This window comes from Hippoglossus hippoglossus, chromosome 9, assembly GCF_009819705.1.
Source record: "Hippoglossus hippoglossus isolate fHipHip1 chromosome 9, fHipHip1.pri, whole genome shotgun sequence".
Lineage (NCBI taxonomy): Eukaryota > Metazoa > Chordata > Actinopteri > Pleuronectiformes > Pleuronectidae > Hippoglossus > Hippoglossus hippoglossus.
This window is the reverse complement of record NC_047159.1, coordinates 27,938,719-27,950,517: the sequence shown is the minus strand read 5'-3', so window position 1 is coordinate 27,950,517 and position 11,799 is coordinate 27,938,719. Positions and strand designations below refer to the sequence as shown.

General features: G+C 40.1%; 3 protein-coding genes across 5 annotated transcripts in view; 2 read left to right on the top strand and 1 right to left on the bottom strand.

Moving 5' to 3' along the window:
- Positions 1-246: 246 nt before the first annotated feature.
- LOC117767911 (60S ribosomal protein L35-like) lies at positions 247-1,500 on the top strand (the record flags this gene model as incomplete). Its single annotated transcript, XM_034595897.1, has 2 exons — positions 247-396; positions 1,311-1,500. Coding segments are annotated over 2 exons (300 nt in total), but the record flags the coding sequence as incomplete, so codon positions are not given.
- A 2,045-nt stretch (positions 1,501-3,545) lies between these two features.
- LOC117767875 lies at positions 3,546-9,205 on the top strand. The gene is made up of 4 exons (XM_034595842.1): positions 3,546-4,184; positions 6,902-7,011; positions 7,102-7,320; positions 8,558-9,205. Exons 1-4 carry the CDS (start codon positions 3,739-3,741, stop codon positions 8,701-8,703), a joined length of 921 nt encoding a protein of 306 aa, XP_034451733.1. The 5' UTR covers positions 3,546-3,738; the 3' UTR covers positions 8,704-9,205.
- The window catches only part of LOC117767893, a 13,631-nt gene continuing 10,883 nt past the window's right edge, over positions 9,052-11,799 (bottom strand). For all 3 annotated transcript variants that reach the window (XM_034595871.1, XM_034595869.1, XM_034595870.1), the window contains exons 4-5: positions 11,272-11,413; positions 9,052-9,690 (exon numbers count right to left, since the gene is read on the bottom strand). In XM_034595871.1, coding sequence (XP_034451762.1) covers positions 9,564-9,690; positions 11,272-11,413 — 269 coding nt within the window. In that variant the 3' untranslated portion in view covers positions 9,052-9,563. The remainder of the gene's footprint in view (positions 9,691-11,271; positions 11,414-11,799) is intronic.

The following is an 11,799-nucleotide window of genomic DNA, read 5'->3' as shown; positions in this document are numbered from 1 at the left end:
ACATTTAAGTGACGAAGAAGAAATTATCCGGAAGCTACTTATAGAGAGCACGTGGTGCGTCCGGCCTTTCCAACAGGGCAGCGAGAGGGAACGTGGTGAGGAGCCGACACTCTGCTGTTGATTTCGATTTTTATCACGCTCAACTTCACTAAACCCATCAGTTAGCTAGTGAGCTAACATTGCTGTTTAACTGAATAATAGACTATGTACGTGTAACGTGCTTCTGTGAATATATGAGGCGGGTAACTACGACTATTATTGTGGTGGTTTGCCACTAAACTAGAACCTGTGTCTGACTTTGCTTGTCTTTACAGCTGTGTTGTCCGTAAGTCCATCGCCAGAGTCCTGACTGTAATCAACCAGACACAGAAGGAGAACCTGAGGAAGTTCTACAAGGTAAGAGCAGCCAGCAGCCGTGGTGTTTACTACCTTAGCTCTTCATTCAGAACTCTGTCCTGCCCACTTGGGAATGTCTTTCCTCTTTGGTTCTCGTCTAGGATGATATTGTTGAGCTGATGTTCTGCTGATGCATTCTCAACTGCTTACCAAAAGACTGAGACGAGTTACCATGAAGGTTCCCATGGGCGACTGTTTACTTTGACTGCAGTCATTCTAAAGAAGACATTCTTTTTGATGTTCACTGGGGTTGCAAATGAGACTATATTTATTTAAAGTACATAAAGTGACTTAGTAATTATAAATATCCAATTATTCAAAACGCCTGTATTTGTCCCTAGAGAGAAGTTTAAAAAAATGTATTGCCCAACGCAGGTTTTAGCCTTCCTGCAAATGGAGCAAAACTGCCATGATTCAATTTTACACATTTATAGCACCAAATCATAACACAGACAGAACCAGATTTGATGTCGGCGGCCACCTACCTCGACTCGGTTTTGGGACTAGAATTTGAACCATGTATGAGAATTTGAACCATGTATGTAAGGTCCAGAAAGTTCTGCAACCTCCCTATTCAGATGAATGTGTTACACTGGGAGTCTGCGGTCAATGTAAAACTGAAAGATGTGAGGTTCTGTCCTTCTGGTGCAGCACATGTCCTGGAGACAGCAAATTAATTATTAATGACAACATGTTAAGCCTTGCTTTGTGCAAACTGCCTGGGGGTGAAAATTCCTCATATTATGCACTTATTATTTCGTTTTTGGTAAAAAATACAGCACATAATATTTCAGATAAATATCAAACTTCTCTACATCTTAATAGTTGCCAAACATTTTCTTGAGTTTCACTGAAGTTTTCACACTGAAAAATCAGGTTTCAGCTCCACTCAAAGTCAATTTGATTTTCTACAGGGTAAGAAGTACAAGCCCCTGGATCTGAGGCCAAGGAAGACCAGAGCTCTGCGCCGCCGGCTCAACAAGCACGAAGAGTCTCTGCGGACCAAGAAACAGCAGAGGAAGGACCTCCTCTACTCCATCCGCAAATTTGCAGTCAAAGCTTAGATGCTTTTTCTATTGACAAAATAAAATCTGTGTAAAAGACTGTCTGCTGTGTAGTATTTCCTCTAAAAGCATCAATGGTAAATTAACTCTACTTATTAAGTGCTTTTCTAGTCTTGTCAACCCCTCAAAGTGCTACAGATACAGATTATTCTATAGGAAGCACTTTTTTCCTTGCACTCATTCACTCACTGTTGTTCAGCCTTAAGGGGATGGTTTCAATATTTTGTCCAAGGACACTTTAAAAGTGGTAATTTCCACTGAAGCAAATGTGGGCATTATTAGAATGTGTTATTAAACTCCAGATCAGCACGATTGACCTGCAGAATGGAGAAGGTGCCTTGCCAATGTAGCTTTGGCCTCCTCAGGTCTGTTTAGCAGGACATCAATATTTGGCGTCTGGGGGAGTCTGGTCCAGTTACAATATCTTGTTAATTTTCATGAAAAAAACAATTCAGGCAGCAGCTGTAGTCCTTCTCCTGGGAAGACTGCTGGATTGTTAAGTGTTTGATTTGTCTTTGAAAAAAATTTATGGATCATAAATCTGAATAACAATTTCCTGTTGCTAAAGAATCTGTCCACAGGAGGGCAGCATGTGAAAACTGACAAGATTTTTTTCAATCCAGACATTTGACAGTAAAGTATGGATGTATTATTAGTCATGGTGATATTTCTAACATAGAAAGCTTTAATATATTGAAGTCAGACCTGCACTGACTTCAAATTATTCCTTTTAATAAATTTTAACTAAGATGCCACACAGGCTGTTGTACATGTCACCTAATTATGATACCTGACAAAGCCTTGCAGTTTTAATTCATGGAAATATAATCTATATACCATTCATTTAAAGTTATCTTGTAAACTGCTTAACTAGGATAGTTACTCATACTTTAGGATGTCACTATATTATGTAATCCATCCACATGTCAGCATAACATTGGATTATTTGTTTTTATAATCACTCACATTTATCAGTGTTTCTGTAATTGTGGACATTTAAAAATGTGATATATTAACATTTTTAGCATTGTGGAGCATTGTCTCAAAGGTTGTGAACAAATTACAAAGTAACACACAGGGTGCTGAGATTACTCATGGAGCAAACCCCCCCAACACTGAGATTTAACCTCATGGGATCATAAATACCTGAAATAGGTGAGATGAAAACTTGATATCTTGTGCTCAGGGTAGATTGTCAAGTGTCTGCAGTTCTTTCAGTTGTGTAACTGTTGTCTTTTAGCACCACCAGGGTTGTTGTCATAATAATTCTGACACTTAACTATTATTATTATCAACAACAGCAATTATATGATAATAGCATGATAATAACAACCTATAATAATTATAATAATAATTATCTATTCTATGAAAACAGTTGTATGACGTCTCCTGTATTTCTGGAAGAGCTTTACCTTTAAGCCTGTAATGAAAGATTCTATTTAGTCAATAAGCACAGTGCCGACACCAGCACCTTTATGAACAGTTTGTAATCATTGTTTGATTTGAAGGTGCTGGCGTCCACATTTCCCTTCCCTCAATCTGACCAAGCATCTGTGGGATGTCCTGGAAAAACAAGTGTGAGGCCTCACTTCACAACTTAAAGGATCTACAGGATCTGATGCTCACGTCTTGGTGCCAGATACCACAAGTCTCGTTGAGTCCATACCTCGATGGATTGAGCTGCTTTCATAGTATGAGGGGACATACAAAATATTAGACAAGTGATTTTCATGTTGTTGCTGACGGTATAAATTGCCGAAGTACCCCATTAATCTTCTATGAATTTCTATTAGTGCCAAACAGGTGCTTTGCAGCTTTTTGGATTTTAATGTGTATCATAATAAAATCAATGAACATTTGAATCCGGAACCTTCTTGCTGTAAGGTGCTAACCACTGCACCGCCACAACGCCCCATAACAACGATAATGATAATGATAACAGAGAGAGAGCACAAACTACAGTGCTGTAGTTAATGAGTGCAAACACCTTTCACTTTTGCATCTAGATCTTTAACTGTTGTATGTTCTGTTGGTTCATGATATCGATACTGATATTTTTCACTTTGCCACCATTAAATTCTGTCATGCAGATAAGTCTGGTTTCATTTTTGTCCACATCCCAATTCAGTGGAGACAAATGGAATTTTCTCTCTCAAAGAACTGACAATGTGTAAACTCGCTGCATCATGTCTGTGTGTCTCACAGGTTTCACTGGAGCTAATTCCTATACCTTCTTGGACTGTGGGGTCGTCATGTGTGAGCACAGCGGGTCTTGGGAATGCCTGGAATGACAGTCACCTTTCTTCTAATTACTTTCCTACCGTCACCATTCTGTCAGCTGCTCTTTAGTTTCCTAACAAACAGTCCCTGCGCTCTGCTCTGGTGCTCTGTCACCATGAGCATTCAGAGGGTCTTGCTCACACTGCCACTTTGTTTTTGCATGTTTTCTTCGTCTCTCGCTCCTCATCCAAGCTCCGCAGAGAAGTCAGGCTGCTTCAAAGTCAACAACTGCAAATGCATCATGAAAGATGGGAGTGGGGTGATAAACCTAAACTCTATGGGAGACCCAGACGGTTTCCTGGGGTATCTGAAGCCTGTGTCGGCAGAGGACATCCCCGTCAACACTGAGATCCTCCTGTCGTTCAGCCCCTGCCAGCCCTTCTCACAGCCAGAGGACCTGACAGGAGCCGACTGTACCAACATTGCTGCATGTCTCATCGTGAGGTACAGTAATGCTGAGATTCACACTATATGAGCGTGTAGTGTTACAGGTTCAAACCTTGCCACTGAAGACTTTGTTGAATGCCTTAACTGTGCAGACATTGGGACAATCTCCTTTACACGTCTCACTATGATTAGTTTGCCCTTAGAAATGAAGGTTTTTACATAGCTTAGTTCAATGCCTAGTGCTTTGAACACACACTTGCAATGTCTTAAAATCTTGACCCTCTCATTCTCACTGGGGACCTAAAACAATTATAATAAAACAGGTCAAAATAATGTTTATCGATTGTTAAAAAAAAACTAAAAACACAGTAATACCCTTGAGTGGGTCAGTGTAGTTCTAAACAGATGTAGTTCAGGAGGAAACAGATACTTTCAGCTTGTTTCTTGAAGTAGTTGATGGTGGATTTTAAGGTTTTTCTTTGAATCATTGTCCTGTAGCAGAAACCAGGCTCTCTTCCCTCACATTGTACTGACTGACTGACTGAACAACATTTAGTGGAATCCTTCTGTTCCCTATGTCTGACCAGTGTCTCCTGCCTGCTCCCAAAGCAGAATATATAATAGAAGACATGGCAGCCTAATGCGATGCTTACCAGTTGACAAAGTGTTCTCATCACATGCCACTCCTTGTTTTACACCTTGGACGAAGCTTCCAAATGTTGACTTTTGTGATGTGGTTGTAGGTGAGGTTTCCCTCTGATGACTGGGTGGACCATGTTCGTGCACCAGTCCACACAGGGAAGCACTGCTCCACCAATCCTGTGACAGACCAACCTTCCTGCAGCTCCTCTGCAGGCATATGTAGATCGGCTTTGCCTGCCCAGCAGATGTGCAGTTTTATCTGGCAGTTTTCATGGTCTTCCACATTCTTGTCTTGACGTCCACAGTTCCTTTTAACTGACGCAGGACAGTGGAAACAGCTGGAGGCTCTTCAGTGTCTTTTATAGCCTCCTCTGCTCAATAGACAACAGCTAAATTCTTCTTTAGATCCTCAGTCAGTTGCTCAGAGCTCATGGCTGTCAAATGTTACTGCAAGGTTTATCATCAGTGGACTAATATTGATGAAGTGTGTTAGTCATGAGGCTTAAATGCAGAATGTCTACACCTACTCTTTATAACTCTGATTGCCTTAGACTGTAATTTACACTGAGAATCCGAGTGAAGTCGATGGTAATTAGTGTTAAAGTTGAGTGATGATGTGACTCATTGTTTTCAATTTGTAATGTTAAATCTTGACATATTCAAAGTCATGTGACTTGTATCCATACCTCTACTTTTAGACAATATAGTGGAAGTTATAACGCCACAACACCATGTTGTAAAATAGTTCCCTGACAGTTAAAGTACAGAGGTTTATCAGCTCAGTCAAAATGCAGTCACACAGTGACTAATAAATGCTGTTTGACAATATTGGATTTTTCAAACTGATATATCAATTTTTAAACTGCATTGGACTTGTATAGGTATTTGCGGTGCAGCTAGTTTGAACTACTTCTTATATAATTCAGAATCTTTAGTCCAGTGGTGCACAACCTGAGGATGGGGCCCCTTCAAAGGGCCAACGATAAATCTGTTAGGTTACAAGGTGAAAGAATTTCGGATATATACATTTGTTTTGATTTTCAGATTTATTTCTTTTCACTTTTCTGTTTTGAGTGGTTATTTGTATGAAACACCTGAGAAGTTTAGATGTGAAATCACTCATTGGTGGAACTGCTAACAACTCAAATGCATCTGTAACCCAACTAGAAACACCACTGTTTTGATCTTTAACAAGTCTAAGCAGACTTATTGAATAATGTATTTGAATATGAGGTTAAACTTGTGCAGGTTGGGATCTCATTGATTAATCAGGATCAAACTGATATATTTATTTCAATCCATGTTAAAACTATAGGCAGCTGTTGAGGAGCCACCAGGGGGCCCCCAAACAACAAAAACTGCTGCTGAGACTCTAAGTTTTAACTGGTACATTTATTTGTTTCACTTACTTTAATTGATTAAGATGCACATTTTGCTATTATCAAAGCTGATTTTAAAATCGTTTATGAAATATATGGAAACTGTGTGGACAGTTTCTGTGTATCTGTGTGAGAGATGATGAGGTGGGGCGAAATAGGCCTCAGAACATTTTGACCCATGGCCCTAAACACAACATACCTGTTTGGCAGTTTGGCAATTGCTTGTTTTCTTCTTAATTCTGTCTTTGTTAAATGTGTTTTAAAAACACATTAGAGTTTGTTTATTAGGCTAATATAGATTGCATCATTAAAAGATATGCCTGCTCACATCAATACCTCCATCATTAAAATTGTCATTGTTGCTCCCTTCACTCTGTCAGACATTTTCTTTTGTATAAATACTTTAAACATTGATTCACCTCTCCATTAGGCTGTTTTTGTCAATGTAAATATTGTTATTTTGTTGACGTGCTGTGCTACACGTGGCAGCTTCTGCATCTGCCCATCCTGGGAGAGGGACCCCTCACCTGTGGGTATTTATAGGGTGTTTTTTTGGTAGTTTTTGAGGAAGGTTAAGGGCAGAGGATGTTAAAGCCCTATGAGACAAATTGTGATTTGTGAATATGGGCTATACAAATATAATTTGATTGATAAAACTTGTGTCTACATTAGGCTACTCATCTGTCAGATGACTCAAAAATTCAAACATCTTTTTATGTGATATGTTGTTTATGTTCATGTCTGTGTTAACAGGTATCAAAGGCTCAACACATACATTAGCCGCTGTATTGGCTATGGAAGACATGAAGGGAATGAATTCCACTACAATGACACCCTGAAGATGCTTTCTGTCTCATACTTTGGTGAGCAAACTCTACATATACTATATGTTACTGACCATTTTGTCAGTATAGTGCAACCTGACAGCCAGTCTTCTTCTCCTCCTGTCCCAGCTGTTGAGAAGCAGCCACTGACAGTGGTGCATTACCACTGTAATCCAAATCAGTCCACCTCCTTCATCCGGGACCAGAGGCTCAGCAGTGAGGAGCCCCTGCACATCTGGGTGGAGAGCCCCTGTGCCTGTCCAAATGCCTGTACCATGGGGGATCTGGGTTCAGGCACCATCTTCCTCATCATCCTCTCCCTCAGTGCTGCCGCATACTTTATCCTTGGTAATGCTCTGAAAAGCGTGGGTGAGCTCAGTAAATGTTAGAGCAGGCAGCTCATTCTAGTGTGCATTATTTTATGTGCACGTCGTAGTTCAGGTATTAAAAGAATGTCCATGGGATAATTAAGATTGAAGGTCTTTGTACTGCCTTTAGTAATGAGTACAACATAGATAATGTGGCACACATGGAAATGGAAATATGACAAGCAGAGATATTAATCTTGGAGCATGAGAAGAAAAGGTCACAGTGGTCACCAACAACCATTACTGTTCAGCCTCAGGGGACCATGCACATCCACAGCAAATGTCATAGGGATTTGTGTGTCAGTACAATGTGTGTTAGGCTCTGCTCATTCTGAAGTAACATTTTCCTGTGGCTTCATATTTACCATACAAACATGACAGAGGTGTTTTTCACAACTCAATAAGTGAGTAAGTGAGAGAGGGTGTGGCTCAGGGGGTAGAGCAGGTCATCCACTGACCAGAGGGTCGGCAGATCGATCACAGTCTCCCCCCATAGACATACTGGACCCCAAAGTGCTCCTGATGGCTGGGCTGGGAGAGATGCACTGTGTGAATGTGTGTGTGAATGGGTGAATGGCAAAACTGTACTGTAAAGCGCTTTGAGTGGTCATCAAGCCTAGAGCTCTACATATACAGATACCCTTCACCATTTACTGACCATTCAAGTTCTCCAAAAGTAAAACTAAACTAGATCTCCAATGGTGTTTTTCTCTGTGTTGAGCAATTGTGTTGATGGACTTTTTATATGACCTGGTTTGTATGGAAGCCCAGAGGATGAAACAGATGAAAGTATGATAAATTAAAATACACATGGTGACTCATAATTACATAGTCCAAATCATAAGACATTTATTTTAGATAAACACACATAAAATGTATTAAATAAATAGAGTCTAAACTGAATTTATGAGCTCTAAGATACATTTTCATTAAGATACCCCAGAACATACAGTGAGTCATATTAATGACTACTGGACCAGCTTTGAAGAGATTTGTCTTCAAACTACTCGTGAATTAGATTTTGTAACTTTTATTTTCATGATTTCATTATTATGACTTGGTATTTAGAAGTCTCCCTTAATCTATTATCTCACGTATCATATTGACTTGGTTTTTTAGGCTTTTCTTTTCTTTCTTTTATCATTTTGTTTGTTGTGAGTTACTCACATGTGTGGCATGAGCTGAAAGGGTGACTCTGGTCTTGATTCCTTCGACAGGCTCCTGTGCACTGAGGCCTTTTCGGGGCAGCAGTGGAGTCCAGATCTCTCCGGAGCACAGTGTGTGGTGTATGATCTGCTACCTCTGTACTGAGAGAAGCTCTGAGACAAGACACTACACAGACGCGACACGCTGTGAACGATAAGCACGTGCACGCCTCTGGAATACTGCAGGATGTCTACGCAGGTCAAGTTTCTTTGAGCTGAAGCGGTCATGTCCCATGGAGGGAAAAGAGTCAGCATGGCTTGATTTTACAGTTTGCTGAAAGTGACAGGCTCACACTCTGTCATTGTGTACATATTAGTATTGTACTACTGTAAATGATGTGCATATGTATTTTCCACGTGATCACAGCAACACCATTAAATGATTCTCCCTTGATTTACAGTTTTGTTTTGAGTGTTTAACTATTTAAAACATCCCCCTGTTTTCCTTATATTCTGAATCACCCTCTGACATGTTAATGTTTGTGCGTGTAGCCTAGTTACTTTTGTGCTGATGGTAGACTAGCTTTTGTCCCTGCCTTTCAGACAGCCACTGATGAGAGGGTTGGGATAAACCATTATGATTAAGGGGATTTATACTGGAAGTTGTTCATTGTGTGGTTTAAATAAATGTATCTCTTTGGGGGGGGTTTCAATTTGAAATATGCTGTTTAAGTCTTTCTTTAAGTCTATTCACATACTACTTTGGGCCCAGTGTGTTTCTATGTCCTTCTTCCCAGTTTGTATTTTGAAACAAACACACCTGTTCCACTAATAGTAGTATTTGTTGCACAAGCACATCAGTTGTATGAAGGCATCTCTTTACTCCAACAACATGTCATTATGGAGCTCATATTTTGAACCAACATGGGGCCCCTATCTTTGGACAGCCGCAGCCCTTATCAGCTCAGGCCGGTTTCTCATCACTCTTTTTTGTCTGGTCTGTGTGGAGGCTCTTTACGGGCAGATTGGCTCAATCACTTTACTGCTCCGGGCCCCGCTGTCCTCTGTTCTTCACATCTTATGAGTCCTCCATTGGGATGTCATCAGAGGGTGATTGTGGCGTGCTGTGGAGGACTGCACACTGGTCTCCTGTGTTGTTTGGTTTGACATCAGGTTCTTGAACACGAGGACTGTCTGCTGAAGGCCTACAAGGAGCACACAAACATAAAATCTCTAAACACATCCTTTTTTATATGTCAGGGACCTGTCTAACCACTGGACACACACTAATTACACTGTCATAAAGTTCATTCCAAAACAATAGGTGTTGGACTCTCTCCTTCTGCTGATAAAATACACAACTTTACAAAGGCTACCTGCTGAATTGCGGTTTACACCCACACAAACTTGACATTCGGTTTCATTTAGCTATGAATCTTTTTAAATGAACATGAAATAGCTCTGTGCATTTGTGTATGGGTTCTCATGTACATGAAATTTAATATGAAAAGGTAAAAAGTAAATTTGCAAATCTCAACATTTAAAAAAGATGGCACCAAATAGTGTTTGTTTAAATACAATGTATTTTAATGGTTGAATTCGATTTAGCTGCTTCAGTTCCAGGGTCCATGCTGTTCATAGTGGCTCACTGTCCCAGGGGTGTGAACCTTTGGTTTTTTTTACTACTTTAATTATATTAAAGTGTTCTACTCTAATTAAAAAGTAATAATATAATAATTCTAAATAACTACTGTGAAAATAGAAGTGTAGATGTCTGTGTTTATACTTCTGGACTTTAATATTCTGTGGATATAGAACATAGAGGATGATTCCCAGTGATAAGGGAAACTCCTTTTGTCTGGTCAAAGTTTTCATTATCTTTTGATATGACTGGTAGGATTCCAAAACATTTACTGTACACATTCATGTCCTCTGAGGGATGAACCAGAGGCATTTCTCCCATGGCCACTGAGCAGAACTCTCAGTGAATGTGTCACTTTATAATTGTGCCATTTAATGAACTTTGTAATGTCTCAGGGCCACAAATACAGTTTATGACTCTTAGTCCATGTGCTTAATGGTCAGTATTTAAATAGCACTTTTCTAGTCTTGATGACCACTCAAAGTGTTTTACAGTACAGTTTTTTTTCATTCACGTTTAGTGCATGAGAGCGGCACAGCCGTCAGGGGCAATTTGGGTTCAGTATCTTGCCATAGGACACTTTGGCATGTGGAATTGGGAAGACTGGGACCAGCTGCCCCTTTTCTCACTGTAATGACAATTTCATATCTTTCTTGTCTAAACCCTGTTTGTGGTAATTATACTAATAAGGATTAAGCCTAAAATAATCGCTTTGTATGAAAAGGTTGAAAACTATACAAGTTTTATGCACAAAATCTCTGTGTTCTTCCATGTGTACAGTTAAGGGGTTTTATTTTTGTACAGAATATCCTGTAACTTCATCCTCTTTGAGCTTTTTAGGGGGTTTTGTAGTTGCTTGATTCCAGGGATAAAACAGATTCCATTCAGACAGAGTGGGCATGGCCCTTCACATGCACTGCAGTTGTTCTGATTGCTTGGGAAAATATTTTTTGCCTCCACACCCTCCAAATGACATCACTTCTGAGACCTGTTTTGGAGCTCTGCTGTAGTTTCTGGAAACAAGGGTGAAAACCACAGATGTGACGTGAAAGATGTTGTCCAGGGAACAGTTCATGAAATTGATGCAGATGTCCTATGACTTGTAACAGCGTGTTTCTCGATCATCAGCACTAAGAACTTGTACCTTATCTCCTCTGTCTGCGAGTCTCGGTCCAAATCCTCACAGCGTGTTGAAGGAAGATACAGATGAAGTTTTGAAACCCTGACGGCGCCGGGCCGTCCGTCACAAGCCTGTCTCTCATTGTTCCATGGAGTTATGGGATTTTCTGGGAGGAGAAGAGTCGCAGTCAGATGTTGCTTTGAATTCAGTCACATCCTTGCTGCAGATGTCATTTACAGCTTGCCAACAGTCCAAACACTACAAGCTGGGACTGGGTGATATATGGATACATCTGAACAACTGTGTCTGCCTATCACTTGTGGATATCCAAAAGGCAATTACCCAAACTGCAGCAAAAACATCCACTACTCTCATTCCAAATAATACAGAAGGAATTCAACAGACAAACTTTCATGTCAATTGGCAATGAAATTAGTTCATTTGTTTGAGGTACCACAAATAAGTACAGCTGTTCCTGCCCAAAGCTAAAAGACAAATTCATTCCTGCATGATGCCTGGATATGATTATGGAAACCTGCAGTCAGATGGAAG